Source organism: Eptatretus burgeri, chromosome 6 (genome assembly GCF_056783735.1).
Source record: "Eptatretus burgeri isolate ZD-2024b chromosome 6, Ebu_testis_v1, whole genome shotgun sequence".
In the NCBI taxonomy this organism is placed as follows: Eukaryota; Metazoa; Chordata; class Myxini; order Myxiniformes; family Myxinidae; genus Eptatretus; species Eptatretus burgeri.
Window position 1 is genome coordinate 93,115,678 of NC_140966.1, and position 15,512 is coordinate 93,131,189.

At 42.3% G+C, this 15,512-nt stretch overlaps 1 protein-coding gene across 5 annotated transcripts in view; it reads left to right on the forward strand.

The window, feature by feature from the left end:
- Positions 1–15,512, forward strand: part of LOC147025347 (uncharacterized) — an 81,491-nt gene that overhangs the window by 46,630 nt on the left and 19,349 nt on the right. For all 5 annotated transcript variants that reach the window (XM_085886240.1, XM_085886243.1, XM_085886244.1 and 2 more), the window contains exon 10: positions 3,282–3,349. In XM_085886240.1, coding sequence (XP_085742366.1) covers positions 3,282–3,349 — 68 coding nt within the window. The remainder of the gene's footprint in view (positions 1–3,281; positions 3,350–15,512) is intronic.

Below are 15,512 nucleotides of genomic sequence, written 5' to 3' on the forward strand. Positions count from 1 at the left end.
AGGTTGCAATGGATACATCAAATTGTCCATGTCATTTAGATTAAAATTGACAGTCTTCATCAAAGCTTAGGTCAATCGAATGAAAATGGATTATTTTTCAATTGAAAATTGATGATTTAGAAGTTTGACCTTGAGTTGACCTTTGAACTTTTGACCTCAAAAATAGTTCTGTTCCAAATCCAGTGATGCAACATGCAAATAATATTCAATTATCAAATTAATAGGATGTAAATTGATGATTTTTCAGTTGAAAATTGATGATTTTAGAAGTTTTACCTTGAATTGACCTTTGACCTTTTGATCTCCAAAACAGTTGGTTCCCCAATTCAGTAATGAACTCTGCAATCGCTGTTTAATTTTCAAGTCAATGAGATGAAAATTGACGACTTTTCAGATAAAAATGGATTTTAGAAGTTTCACCGTGGTTGACCATTGACCTTTTGACCTCAAACATAGTTGGTTTCCAAATCCAGTGATGCAACATGCAAATAATATTCAATTATCAAATTAATAGGATGTAAATTGATGATTTTTCAGTTGAAAATTGCTGATTTTAGAAGTTTTACCTTGAGTTGATCTTTGACCTTTTGATCTCAAAAATAGTTGGTTCCCAAATTCAGTAATGAACTCTGCAATCGCTGTTTAATTTTCAAGTCAATGAGATGAAAATTGACGATTTTTCAGATAAAAATGGATTTTAGAAGTTTCACCGTGGTTGACCATTGAACTTTTGACCTCAAAAATAGTTGGTTTCCAAATCCAGTGATGTGACATTCAAATAACATTCAATTGTCAAATTAACAGGATGTAAATTGATGATTTTTCAGTTGAATATTGATGATTTTAGAAGTTTTACCTTGAGTTGACCTTTGACCTTTTGATCTCAAAAATAGTTGGTTCCCCAATTCAGCAATGAACTCTGCAATCGCTGTTTAATTTTTAAGTCAATGAGATGAAAATTGACGATTTTTCAGATAAAAATGGGTTTTAGAAGTTTCACCATGGTAGAGCTTTGACCTTTTGATCTCAAAAATAGTTGGTTTCCAAATCCAGTGATGGAACATGCAAATAATGTTCAATTATCAAAATAATAGGATATAAATTGATGATTTTTCAGTTGAAAATTGATGATTTTAGAAGTTTTACCTTGAGTTGACCTTTGACCTTTTGATCTCAAAAATAGTTGGTTCCCCAATTCAGTAATGAACTCTGCAATCGTTGTTTAATTTTTAAGTCAATGAGATGAAAATTGACGATTTTTCAGATAAAAATGGATTTTAGAAGTTTCACCGTGGTTGACCATTGAACTTTTGACCTCAAAAATAGTTGGTTTCCAAATCCAGTGATGCAACATGAAAATGATATTCAATTATCAAATTAATAGGATGTAAATTTATGATTTTTCAGTTGAAAATTGATGATTTTAGAAGTTTCACCGTGGTTGACCATTGAACTTTTGACCTCAAAAATAGTTGGTTTCCAAATCCAGTGATGCAACATGAAAATGATATTCAATTATCAAATTAATAGGATGTAAATTGATGATTTTTCAGTTGAAAATTGATGATTTTAGAAGTTTTACCTTGAGTTGACCTTTGAACTTTTGACCTCAAAAATAGTTCTGTTCCAAATCCAGTGATGCAACATGCAAATAATATTCAATTATCAAATTAATAGGATGTAAATTGATTATTTTTCAGTTGAAAATTGATGATTTTAGAAGTTTCACCGTGGTTGACCATTGACTTTTTGACCTCAAAAATAGTTCGTTTCCCAATCCAGTGATGCAATGTGCAAATGTTGTTCAAATTTCAAGTCGATCAGATGAAAAATGCTGATTTAAAAAATTTGATCTCAAGGTGACCCTTGACCTCAAAATCAATAGGCTTCTCAGTTGAGATAACCTCTATAACTTGGTGAAGATCAGTTTCAAATTGGCGACTGACAAACAGACAGACAGAATAACAAATTCGACTGACCAATATGTTTGAAAAATCTTTGATTTTGCAAGTAACAAGTAGACAAACAGACAAGGGTGAAAACATAACCTCCTTCCCACTTTCGGTAGTGGAGGTAACAAACAAAAAGGGGTGAGTGGGGAGGGGGGGTCACAAAACCATGAAAAAAGGAGTGCTTGCAAATGGGGTAATTTTGAACAGAAGAGAAAATGAGTATGGATGAAATGAGTATGATGAAAATGAGTATGAACAGCTGTCCTGATGCCCTGGAGGGAAGAATGGGTCTGAACAAACTGTAGAAGTTGGTTTGACAAGCGAGAGAAAAGAGAAACGAATGAGTGAAGGGCAGTAGTGAGCCTGGATTTCGGAATTTCGGAATTTCGGAATTGCTGGCAGACCGTGTGCACCTGCAGAACCTTGGAGGGACTGAGCCAAGAGAGGGTAGAGGGGTGTAAGACCAAAATATGATTGGATGGCTTGTTTTGTTTACAATACATATAATTGTTTTGTTATATAATTATTGTGTGGCTATAATCTGACACATAAAATATGAAAAGTTAATGTTAAAGGGGTGTAGATGTTTAACTTGATTAAGTTAATATAGGAACAATGTGAGTAGTATATAGAGGATAATTAAACTCGTGTGTGTGTGTGTGTGTGTGTGTGTGTGTGTGTGTGTGTGTGTGTGTGTGTGTGTGTGTGTGTGTGTGTGTGTGTGTGTGTGTGTGTGTGTGTGTGTGTGTGTGTGTGCGCGTGTCACATGGGCAGGACCTTGCAATCTTCAATGGTCATGTCAAACACATATTATTTCAGCAATTATTAAATTAAAATACTACACGACGCTCATGAGGCTTCAAAGAAATTCCATAACTTCCTATAAACCTGAATCGACATTTAATTAAAATAAATAATTAAAATTTTAAAAGAGATTGGAGGAAATACTAAAAAGTAAAAAAATGTTCAAGCTATATACTGTATACCATATCGGTACCGACAATATTGTGGTTAATTTGTCCACAACAACCCACAACTCGCCCTCCCCCCTTATTCCCTGCATGGAAATTATGAACAAACCCAAACCCCATTCCCCTCCCCAATCGCCACCCCTCCTACACCACACTCACAGGTGTGTACGTTATATATCGATAGCTACAAATGTCACTCAGACACAAAGGATATAAAGCAATGGCAAGTCCGATGAAGTTTACAAAAGCTAGCAAAGTTTCCAATTTGTTGTTCATTGAATTTAAAAGTTCCAATTTGTAGACCTGTCGTCTGGTTTTCGTGTTTTCGGATCTCCCCGCCGTCCCCTCCTCGCTGCAGATCCGGAGGATGCTGCAGGCGACAAGCAGGCCAGAAGAGGGAGCTGTCACACCAACTGTCGAGCCCAGGTAGGTAAAGCAAACAAGCAAAATTTTGAGTGCAGATTACGTTTGGAGGTCTCTTGGAAGGTATAATCACCCTCGGTATTCATTGGGAACTTGATCATTTCTGTCTTGACGTGTAAACTTTATGAACAAAAACTTAGAATTTCTTCATCAGGATGGTGTAGTTAAAAAGTGATGGTTGGTCTGTTTGTTATTTGAGAACATCACTGTTGGTGCTGGGATATTTGTTTGAAATCTCATTTAAAGGACTGTGTTTATTCACCCACTGTCTCTTCAGTGTCTTATGAAAGTAGTCAAAATGTCTACTTGTCCAATGTACCTCCGACACCAAAGGTAGGCGGAGGTTATGTTTGCACACCTGTTTGTTTGTCTGTCTGTTTGTTTGTGAACAGAATATCTCAAAGGTTTGGACGTATCTGGATACTAGAATTTTCTAAGTGATTCTTCACAATTGATATGATAAGGATATGATAGGATATGATATAAATAATAAAGACCCACCAACATCTCTCACCTGTGAATGGAGGGAATAGCCAATCAGCTCTCACCTAATCAAGTAAACCCAGGTGGTTAGGATTATATAAATAAAGAAAAAAGGCGCTTACCTTGGGTAGGCCTTCTTGGTTGCTTTATGCAGATTCCTCGGCTTGAAGAGCACGGGAGGTGTCACTGTATATAAATATAATATCACAATATTTCAAAACGTTATAGACGGGTTATTACGAAACTAGGTGGATGAGTTGGTAAGGTGACAAGAACAAGCCAATTCGATTTTTGTTAAGGTCGGGATTCAGATCCGACCTATCAATGGGATGCAAAATGTAAACTGGTCAGCATGGCGGAGGTACACATTATACCCAGTGCCGTTATAGTTTGCTGTGCTTTGTCTCTGGACCAACACTCATCACTTTATAATCATCAAGTACAATTTTTTTTTTTTTTTAAACAAGACGTCATTAACCCGTCCTTCCCTCACCAGCGTTTTATACACAGTATGAAATTTAACATTTTGTCCTGACTTCACAACAACTTCAATATCTACTTGTGCTTCATTTCATGTATGTTAGCTATAAAGAAGGACCCATCACTTTGGTATACGGTGAAAACATTAAGTGGTGGCAAAAAACACACACACACACACACACACACACACACACACACACACACACACACACACACACACACACACACACCAACTAAAACAGACAACTTAAAAATCGACCAAGATTGCAACAATACTGGAGCTAGACAACAATGCGTCATACAAATACCTCGGATTAGAAGAAGGCCACCAATATGTGACAAACAAATGTGCAAAATAATTACCAAAGAATACCTGCGTAGAATGAGGCTCATCCTGAAAACGTACCTTTCTTCAAGCAACAAAATCAAAACTATAAACCAACTTGCAATACCAGTATTCCAGTACAGCTGCAGAATAATAAACTGGATATCAAAACAAGGAAACTCCTCACTGTCCACAAAATGTTTCACATAAATCAATGCATACCGAGGATGTACCAACCGAGACGAGAAGGATGTAGTGGCCTGGTGGAGCTCAACCAAGTGCACATGTGGTATGACAACTGTAGGATTGGCTGAGTACATGAAAAGTGCAAAAGACTCTATCGAATCCAATTTGGAAGCAAACACGAAGACAACAAACGAGAGAAGGTATCCCTAACCCACCGAGCAAATAATTTCCAAAACCAGGTGTGAACGGAAGATATCGCACAATAAACCGAAACAACAATGAATTCAGCCCCAACAATTGCAAAAAAGACAAAAGAAAAATATAAAACGAAATATCAACAGATATACACCGACAACTGGGGAAAACGATAAAAAAGCAGGAAGGTATAAAAAAAGAAAACAAGAGTTAGACAGATTAGGAATACACAAATAAGGTTCTTTATAATGGATAAGAAGACGTCAGCTCAACTGGGATGGAGAATGAATTAAATTATAAATGCCCAAGACCAAGGACACTACACCAATGGCTTCATTAAAATGGCAGCACTGAGCCAATCAGACAAGTGCAAGTTCTGCAAGGTAGAAATAGAAAGTACGAGTCACCTCGTTATCGGGATGTAAAAAACTCATGTCAGAGCAGCTGTGCACCCGAAGGCACAACAAGGTATGTGGCGTAATCCACTGGCACATCTGCAAAAGTCTCAATGTTCCAGTTTCAGAAATCTCATGGAAACATGAACCAAAAGCAATCACTGAAAACAAGGAAGTCATGCTCACGTACGACCTGATGATCCCATCAAGCACGAACATAGAAAACGAAGCATTGCGACTGATATAGTACTGAGGTACAAAAAGGAAAATGAGGCATTGCTCATTGAGGATTTCAGTACCCAACGATTTTAGTCTAAAAAACACAAAAATCAAGAAAATAACCAAATACCAAGATCTTAAAAAGGAAGTGAAAACATCCTGGAAGCTGAAGAATGCCAAAATTGTTCCAGTAATTATTGGAGCATTGGGAATGATAAAAAAAGCTTCCAGAGATCTTACAAACCATCCCTGGGGATTTTACTACAAACGAACTGCAGTTGGAAGCTATCCGGGGCTCGGTGACGATCCTCAAAAAAAAAAACCTCGGAAGAAAACTTCGAGAACAAGAAAACTTCACAAATTGGTCCATGAATCATGACCCTTTACTGAAACGGTGGTGGATACCTCGAGATGTGGGAGGACTCTGTTCTTCCTTCTGAAACCCGCATGTGGAGATAACAACCACCAACAACAACAAACACATGCACTCACAAAATTTCCAATCACGCGTGAACGACATACTTATAAACACCGATAAGGAACTTTTTACCAATATTTACATTAACAACCAATTAATAACCTTACTGTAACGAAGGTGCAGCAAACTGGAACCATTCCTTTTCCACTCCTATGTCTTATTATACGTCTTATTGCTGAGTCATATACGTGTGTACATCATATCCAGCCCTGGGATAGGAATATTACCATCGCAGAAAGTCCTTTAAAAGTTACCAATAACACCGAGGATGACTATGGCGTTGGAGGTCATTGCTGGAGGATGGCAAATTAGCAGTTGCCATGGCAACCGGGCGAGCGGGGCACGAGACGGACCCACGAGATCGAATCCCAATTAATGAGGTGCGGGAATTCCTTCAAGGATAAAAGTGGGCAAGCACTTTCCCAGCATTCTTTGGTTTCTTTCCTTTCCAATAAGGTGTCGGGTTCGGTGGGAAAGAGATTCCGCGTGGTATTATCAGACAGGCGCAAGGCATTGTGGGGTAGCGGTTTCTCGGAGAGGGTAGAGAGCTGAAAGGTAAGTAACCTGAGCGGGAGTGTAGTGTTGTTGGAGGATAAGAGGAGAAAATATACCTTTGCCCATTTGGTTAACATCTCGATGAGGTTCCTGTGTCGTCGGGTAGTTGTGTACTGAAGCTCAACATGCTGTAGTTGGTGGAGTGATCGTGATCCGTCAGGTCTATAACAAAGGATTTTCCAATGCGCTGGGGATGCGGGTGCGGGGATCGTGGTGTCGAGGGCCAAGGTTGGGTTACAATGTCGATTCGGTCGGTTGTCAGTCATTATAACGATCCCTTAGCACCACTATTCCGTGGGTGAGAGTCAAATTGCCTTGTGTCACTGTTCACTTTTGTTTGTTTTTTTCTTGGTGGCGTACAGTGAGTGTCTGCACTGGCATGAAAAGATGTCTATTCCAATAATTCAATGCTTTATAAAGTTTTCCTTATTAATAATCAGGGGGTAATTAATGGCCCCAAATTTACTCGGAACCTATTTTCCGTTTTCATATTTCTAACTTTAATGCAATGAAAGGAGATGTGTCTTTTTTGTTATCCCGCACGTCATGCAGGGTTATGCTCCGTCTGTCTGTCTGTCTGTCGATGTCTATGATGGAGGATCTATTTCATTTCATTTGAATGTTATATTTTGAACAATGAAGAACATGAATCGGAACACGAACCTGCAGTTTAGCAGGACTTTGGCTCTGAATTTGGCAAATTGTACGGAGTCTCGTCTCGAGCTCGCACGCGGACTTGCACGCGGACACGGTAAAGCAATTGCTTTAGTCTGTCTGTCTGTCTGTCTGTCTGTCTGGCAGTCAAACAAAATTGAAAATCATTCCAAGTCGGAAACTTACTGTTTTTAAGGACCTCATAAAGGACACAAACAACAGGAATGAATAGCTGATGCAACACATTAAATAAGGTGGCGTTCAAGAGGGTGCATCAATGGTGGTAAAGTTCCCAATTTAATGGTTTGTTTTTTCAACAGCCTTGAAAACTTTTATTTTATTTCAGTTGAATGGTATATTTGAACAGAATAAACATAAATCGCCTTGTTTGCACTTCCAAAAACTCACAGTTTATCAGTAGTTGGGAAAATTTTTGCACCATCTTGATCAATCAAATTTATCGCACACTCTGAGCGTGGAGTGACAGCGAGGTTGATACAAAAGTGGCGGTGCCTTGCAATGCAACTGCAGAGCTCACTTCGTCCAAGGGATCTGTTTGTTCACGACATCCTTTTCTCAAAGATCGTTCCAAAATCGTCAGTTTCTCGAAGAGATGGCACAAGGTTCCGCTCTGGGTTAGTCCATTTGACCAATCAGCTCCATGTGGTCGCCATCACTCATGTTATTCAAAGTTCACGAACAACAGTAAAATAGATCATGCTTGGAAACACAAGGCAAGAGTTGAAAAGATTCTTCCCATGAACTTTTTCTCAAGATTGTGTGGGTTAAGGTGTTCGATGAACTCTCTTCGATGGAAAAGAGAATTACAAACTTGGAAAAATGTTCACATTGAGAGGATTCAAATTCAAAAGGAGGAGGGAGGATGATAGAAGAGAGGAGGAAGGATGATAGTGGAGAGGAGGGAGAATGATTGCGGAGAGGAGGGAGAATGATAGCGGAGAGGAGGAAGGATGATAGAAGAGAGGAGGGAGAATGATAGCGGAGAGGAGGGAGAATGATAGGAGAGAGGAGGAAGGATGATAGAAGAGAGGAGGAAAGATGATAGAAGAGAGGGGGGGAATGATAGCAGAGAGGAGGGAGAATGATAGCGGAGAGGAGGGAGAATGATTGCGGAGAGGAGGGAGAATGATTGCGGAGAGGAGGGAGAATGATAGCGGAGAGAAGGGAGAATGATAGGAGAGAGGAGGAAGGATGGTAGGAGAGAGGAGGAAGGATGATAGAAGAGAGGAGGGAGGATGATAGAAGAGAGGAGGAAGGATGATAGAAGAGAGGAGGGAGGATGATAGCGGAGAGGAGGGAGGATGATAGAAGAGAGGAGGAAGGATGGTAGCGGAGAGGAGGGAGGATGATAGGAGAGAGGAGGAAGGATGGTAGCGGAGAGGAGGGAGAATGATAGGAGAGAGGAGGGAGAATGATAGGAGAGAGGAGGAAGGATGATAGAAGAGAGGAGGAAGGATGATAGAAGAGAGGAGGGAGGATGATAGCGGAGAGGAGGGAGGATGATAGAAGAGAGGAGGAAGGATGGTAGCGGAGAGGAGGGAGAATGATAGGAGAGAGGAGGAAGGATGATAGAAGAGAGGAGGAAGGATGATAGAAGAGAGGGGGGAGAATGATAGCGGAGAGGAGGGAGAATGATAGGAGAGAGGAGGAAGGATAGTGCGAGAGAGGAGGGAGGATGATGGGAGAATGGAAAAATGATGGAAGATGATGGGAGAAGGGGAGATCATGGGAGAGAGGATGATGGGAGAGAGGAGGGAGGATGATTGGAGAGAGGAGGGAGGAGGGTGAGAAAGAGGAGGGAGGATGATGGGAAAGAGAGGAGGGAGAATGAGAGCAGAGAGGAGGGAGGATGAGAGTGGAGAGGAGGGAGGATGGTAGCGGAGAGGAGGGAGAATGATAGCGGAGAGGAGGAAGGATGATAGAAGAGAGGGGGGAGAATGATAGCGGAGAGGAGGGAGAATGATAGGAGAGAGGAGGAAGGATAGTGCGAGAGAGGAGGTAGGATGATGGGAGAATGGAAAAATGATGGAAGATGATGGGAGAAGGGGAGATCATGGGAGAGAGGATGATGGGAGAGAGGAGGGAGGATGATTGGAGAGAGGAGGGAGGATGGTGGGAAAGAGGAGGGAGGATGATGGGAAAGAGAGGAGGGAGAATGAGAGCAGAGGAGGGAGGGTGAGAGTGGAGAGGAGGGAGAATGATAGCGGAGAGGGGGGAAGATGATAGGAGAGAGGAGGGAGGATGATAGCGGAGAGAGGATGATGGGAGAGAGGAGGGAGGATGATTGGAGAGAGGGGGAGGATGATTGGAGAGAGGGGGAGGATGGTGGGAAAGAGGAGGGAAGATGATGGGAAAGAGAGGTGGGAGAATGAGAGTGGAGAGGAGGGAGGATGATAGCGGAGAGGGGAGAAGATGATAGGAGGGAGGATGATAGCGGAGAGGGGGGAAGATGATAGGAGAGAGGAGGGAGGATGATAGCGGAGAGTGGGGAAGATGATAGGAGGGAGATGATAGGGGAGAGAAGGGAGGATGATAGCAGAGAGGGGGGAAGATGATAGGAGAGAGGAGGAAGCATGATAGCGGAGAGGGGGGAAGATGATAGTAGGGAGGATGATAGATGAGAGGAGGAAGGATGATAGCGGGGAGGAGGGAGAATGATAGCGGAGAGGGGAGAGGATGAGAGTGGAGAGGAGGGAGGATGATAGCAGAGAGGAGGGTGGATGATAGTGGAGAGGAGGGAGGATGATAGCGTAGAGGGGGGAAGATGATAGGAGAGAGGAGGGAGGATGATAATGGAGAGGGGGGAAGATGATAGGAGGAAGGAGGAAGGATGATAGCAGAGAGAAGGGGGGAGGATGATGGGAAAGAGGAGGGAGGATGATGGGAAAGAGAGGAGGGAGAATGAGAGCAGAGAGGAGGGAGGATGAGAGTGGAGAGGAGGGAGGATGATAGCGTAGAGGGGGAAGATGATAGGAGAGAGGAGGGAGGATGATAGCGGAGAGGGGGGAAGATGATAGGAGGGAGGAGGAAGGATTGATAGCAGAGGGAAGGGGGGAGGATGATGGGACAGAAGAGGGAGGATGATGGGAGGGAGGAGGGAGGATAATGGGAGAGAGGAGGAAGGTTTGTGGAGGGAAAAGATCAGAAGTTTGAGAGTTGATAGGAGTAATAGGAGGGAAGAGCTTTGCATGGAACTTGTGGGGATGGAAGACAAAAAATTCCACCATACTTTCGTCTTTTGTTTTGTTTTTTAACAGGATCTAAGGCAAGTAATGGAGCTGGTCCCCCCCCCCCACAGCCACACACACACACACACACACACACACACACACACACACACACACACACACACACACACACACACCCACACACACACACACACACACACACACACACACACACACACACACACACACACACACACACAACAACACAGGACTGTTAGATGACACAAACACAGCCACTGAGCTTGAGAAAAGTGCCGTCACTTCCTGGGGCACTCTGGGTACCAGCGACATCACAACAGTGCCAACATCTTTCTCACTCAGTGGGGCATTTCCTAAGGAGCAATTTCCATCAACCTGTGGGGATTGTCTGTGCTCATAACCTTTTAAATGCTGAATGTCAAGCGAGGAAGCAGCACGTACCATTACTGAGTCTCGTCTTGTATGATTATAAACCACTACTACTACTACTACTACTACTACTACTACTACTACTACTACTACTACTACTACTACTACTACTACTACTTTAAGAGCCCCAATGATTCCAAAATTATGGGGTTGGCAAGTGAAAGTTTTGACCCAAGTCTTTCATGAAATATCTAGCCAGGCCTGACTGAGGGTCATGGTTTTGGTAGGAATTTGTAATTTGTTCATGGTGCCAGAGATAGCTCTCCTAATGTTCGACAGAGAGGTCTTGTGAGTTCTTTAATGCCAACCAGGTAACACTAACCCACACACTACCAGCAGAACACCCCCCTGAGGGATGGTGCACTCTATAACGCAATACGCTACCTGCAAAGCACCAATTCGTCGGTTTGCAGTCGGATCGAGAGTCTGCACCATCCTATTGGATTCTGTTCTTGTGTCAATTTTTTTTTAACACTTACAGTAATTTATCTGAATGTTGCCAAAACGTAATGCAATTTTGAAGAGCTCATCGGAAATTCATCCGGTCACCATAAAAGAGCTCAAAAACGGATGTCTCATTGGCAGAGTAGTCGAGGCTGCAATCCTGCTCGGAAATGAGATCTGACCACGAAATGTTCTGGTGCTTTGCAGACAATGCGGTGCAGCCTGGAGCCTTTTTGAGGGAGCATTGAATCAGTAGTTCCGTCTTATTGAATCCCTAAAGAGACATAAACAATTCCTCAAGTTATCTCAAAAGTGCTGAGTAAGGCTTTGGGATGATTGACTTCCTTCCTGTAAGAGTAGTATGGTAAAAACACAATGAACTTGAGCGGCACTCTGGAGAGCACGTACCTCCGCCAGGCTGAACAGCTTACATTTTGTATCCCACTTGATGCGCCGGATCTGGATCTGGGCCTGAACCAAAATCTAACCGGCTTGTTATTGTCACCTACCCAACTCATCCACCTAGTTTTGTTATAATCCGTCCACATGTTTTGAAATGTCACGCAATGTATCGGTTTGGATCCTATCTCTCAACGGTGAAGAATCAAATTTTTAAAAAAAATTTAATTCTCATATCCAGATTCGGATCTTCACCAAAATCGAATCAATTTGTCCATCAAGTTTTGGCCCAATCATGACCTCTGTCCACCGTCGGTGGTGGAGGTGACGAGTAGTACCCATTCCTGGTTTGTAATCACTTTGAACTGTTTTCTCAGCAGACTCTTGGGCCGACCTTGATAATGGTAAAGCTTGTGTATCTTGAGCAAGTCTTCCTGTATTACAAAGTTGCCAATTAGTTGCCACATTGGAGGTGCTTTCATTTTGGGATCATGAACAATCTGCAGGTAAAAAGCAATGTCCCTGTCCGACTCTTTCTCTGCGTGAGGCTCAAGTCAAATTACTCCCTCTTGAAACCCATCAGTGTCTACCCAGTGTCCCGAAGCTTTAATATTACAATCTAAAGGCACACGCCAGGGTGAAAGACTGGCGACCGACACCTGGGGTCAGGTGGTACTGAAACTGACAAGGCAGCACACAGAGAGCACAGGCCGAAAGTGACAGTAACGAAAATTGTTCCCCGATACCATTTCCGTTTTTGACGTTGTTGGTTGTCATGCCTGTCGATCAATCGCAACCAAGTAGTGCAGTTGCTCTCAGGGTCACGTGAGCATGTGCAGACTGCAAAGTGTGCCAAGGGAGCAGTTGAGCAGAAGGAGTGCTGCAGCTAAACAGAGCACGCCACTGGCCTATCCTCTGTCACACTGTTAATCTACTGTGTCTGTCGCTGCACTCCTCCATGAGCCCATATTTCTGGATAATATATATATATATATATTTTTTTTTTTCAGAGTGCAACAAAATAGACAGTTGCCTGGATTGTAGACGTCAAAAGCAACTCATATGTCAGCAGCAACGCTCGAAGCTTTTGTGTGCTGAGTCATAAACGTTTGATGACACAACGGTGTGTTGGAGGTGCTGACTCAGCCATTTGCATTTATACAAGGCTTCATTTAACTTTGGGATTGTGCTTGGCCTAAAAATAGTGGACGTTCTGCTTAAAATAAACACTCCTGAAGGAAAGAATCTCGTTTTCAAAACTTACCAGGTACTTCGAGATTTCATCCTCCGCAACTCCACGTGAACCAGGAGAGAGTGAACTCGTTTATCACATCAACGGAAGCAAATTGAATGGTTATCACTTTTATTATTATTTTATTTTTTAAATTCTTTTGGAGATTGTAAATTCCTCAACTCAGTACCTTTGACTTGCTGTCAATCTATCATTCCTACAAGTTACCATCTCATTCAGCGATGCTTGAAAGGACGCTTATAACGTATGAATGAAGACGGATTGGCTTCCAGTCAAGCATTCGGGAAGAAATCCAACTGTCTGCCCGTTGATTCAGCCTCCTGGAATGTAGAGACCCCGAGAGATGGATTGACTTTCCAAAGAAACAGCAGAGTTATGGTTGCAATCGCTTCAGGGTCATAGAATGTTTTCAATAAATAATTAAATAACTCCAAAGTTGGAAACTTTCAAAGAATGCTGCAAAAAAATGAGTCATCTTTAGACGATGCATTGTGGTTGCATGCTCAGCGAACCAGGAAAACTTTGTTTACTGATAAGGTTCACATTTGATTATTCAGCTATGCCATAGTCTGAACATGATGTCTTTTCAACTACACTCATTTTTTGTAGTTCCCTTTTTGGTTTTGTACACAAAGTCTAAGCTCATGGAAGAACAGGATCAAGACAAGAAGGGCACTCGGTGGAGTGCATACTGTCAGAATCCGTGCATAACTTTTTGAGATACAGTATTTTGTTCCCAAACAAACAGAGAGACAGACAGGGGTGAAAACATAACCTCCGTCCACCTTCGGTGGGCAGAGGTAATAACATGATCGAGGGAAAGAAAGCAACCAACAGAAAATGAGAGAACAGATTGATGTAACAAACAAGGGAATTAATAATGAAAGAAGGGAAAGTGGAGGAACATCGTGAGTAAGAGAGCTTGGATATGGAACGGTTAACGGGGTATAAAAGATCATGGGTCACGATGGAGGATGACCTGAGATGGTGGTGCACTGCCACTTTGAGGTATTGTAGGGAAGAGAGGGATTGCACCACCTCATGAATTTGGTTCCACAAGTGGGAGAATGGAGGAACAAAGGAGTGGAGGTGAGCAGTGAGTTTGGATCTTGGGAGTTTCACAAGGAGGAGGTTGCTGGAGGAACATGTCCGTGCTTGAGGAACTGAGGAGTTTCGGAGGGTTGAAAGAGCAGAGGGAGCAGACCGGAAGAGAGGCAGTAAAATACAGAGCGGTCACTTAACCTGTCTGAAGTGGGGAAGCAGCAGGCCTTTTGATTCAGCTTCTTTGTGGCAGATGCCAATGAGGTTGAGAGCTTTGGGTTCTCACTGCATCTGTAGGAGATAAAGAGAAAAGCAGGGTTACCGGCCTAAAGAGTAGAACAGTATACCATTGATGAACAGACAAAGGTCTTGTAGGTCAACATGTGAGATGTATCAAGGAAGGACTTGGTCTGGTGGAGGATTCCCAGTATGTAGCTAGCATCGGAGGCCAACTTGAATGAATAGTCTGCCCATGAGAGGTTATGAGTGATGGTGAGGGCTAGAAGCTCCAGCGACCGATCCTTTCCAGGTCAACAAAAAGGGAAGCAGCTGCTGCCATCCTGTCTTTAAGGACAGGGTAATTACTATATGGCATAAAGTGAAGTCATCTGCAAAGAGGAAAAGAAAAATTGATCAAATACATCACAGAGCTCATTTAAATGGATGTGGAACATGACTGTGCCAAACATGCTGCCTGAGGGAACTCCATTTTCTACAGGGAGAGGAGGCAACAGCATTCCATCAAGGGCTATGTGCTTACTGAGTGTGTGGTTTAAGTCAGCAAGCCAGAAAGAAGGTGGCCTTAGATGCCGCAGGCAGAAAGTTTGACAAGAAGAGCAGGGTGCCAGACTGTGTCAAATGCTATAGACGTGCCCAGAATGACGGTGGCTTTGAATGCCACAGGCAGAGAACTTTACAAGCAGCGCAGGATGCCAGTCTGTGTCAAATGCTGCATATATCTCCAGAGAGAGTTCTCATGTTTAAGATTCAGGGCCTCCATCCATTGTTCAGAGAGAATCGGCAGCACGTCCAAAGATGTGACCAGGATGGATTCCAAGCTGATGGTCAGAGAATTGGCTTTTTTGGAAGTGGAAAGATTGGATGCCTCCTCATTGATTAGAAATTACAATAGCTTTTTGTTTGTGTTACTTTTTAAAAAATTGTTAAATTGGTCTAAATAAATAAGCCTTAGTTGTATAATCTTCACGAGGAACATGTTTTCTTTCTCTGGCACTGATTGCATGAAGGTAGCGCTCAATTTCTTGGAACACCTCGAATAAATAAAGACCGTGCTCAGGAAAATCTAATTTCAGTTGAAACAATGAAAAACATCTGAGATCTAAAGCGGGGTTTGAAAAAAAAAATCTCGTTGGAAATGAGAAAAATTATCATATCGGAAACATT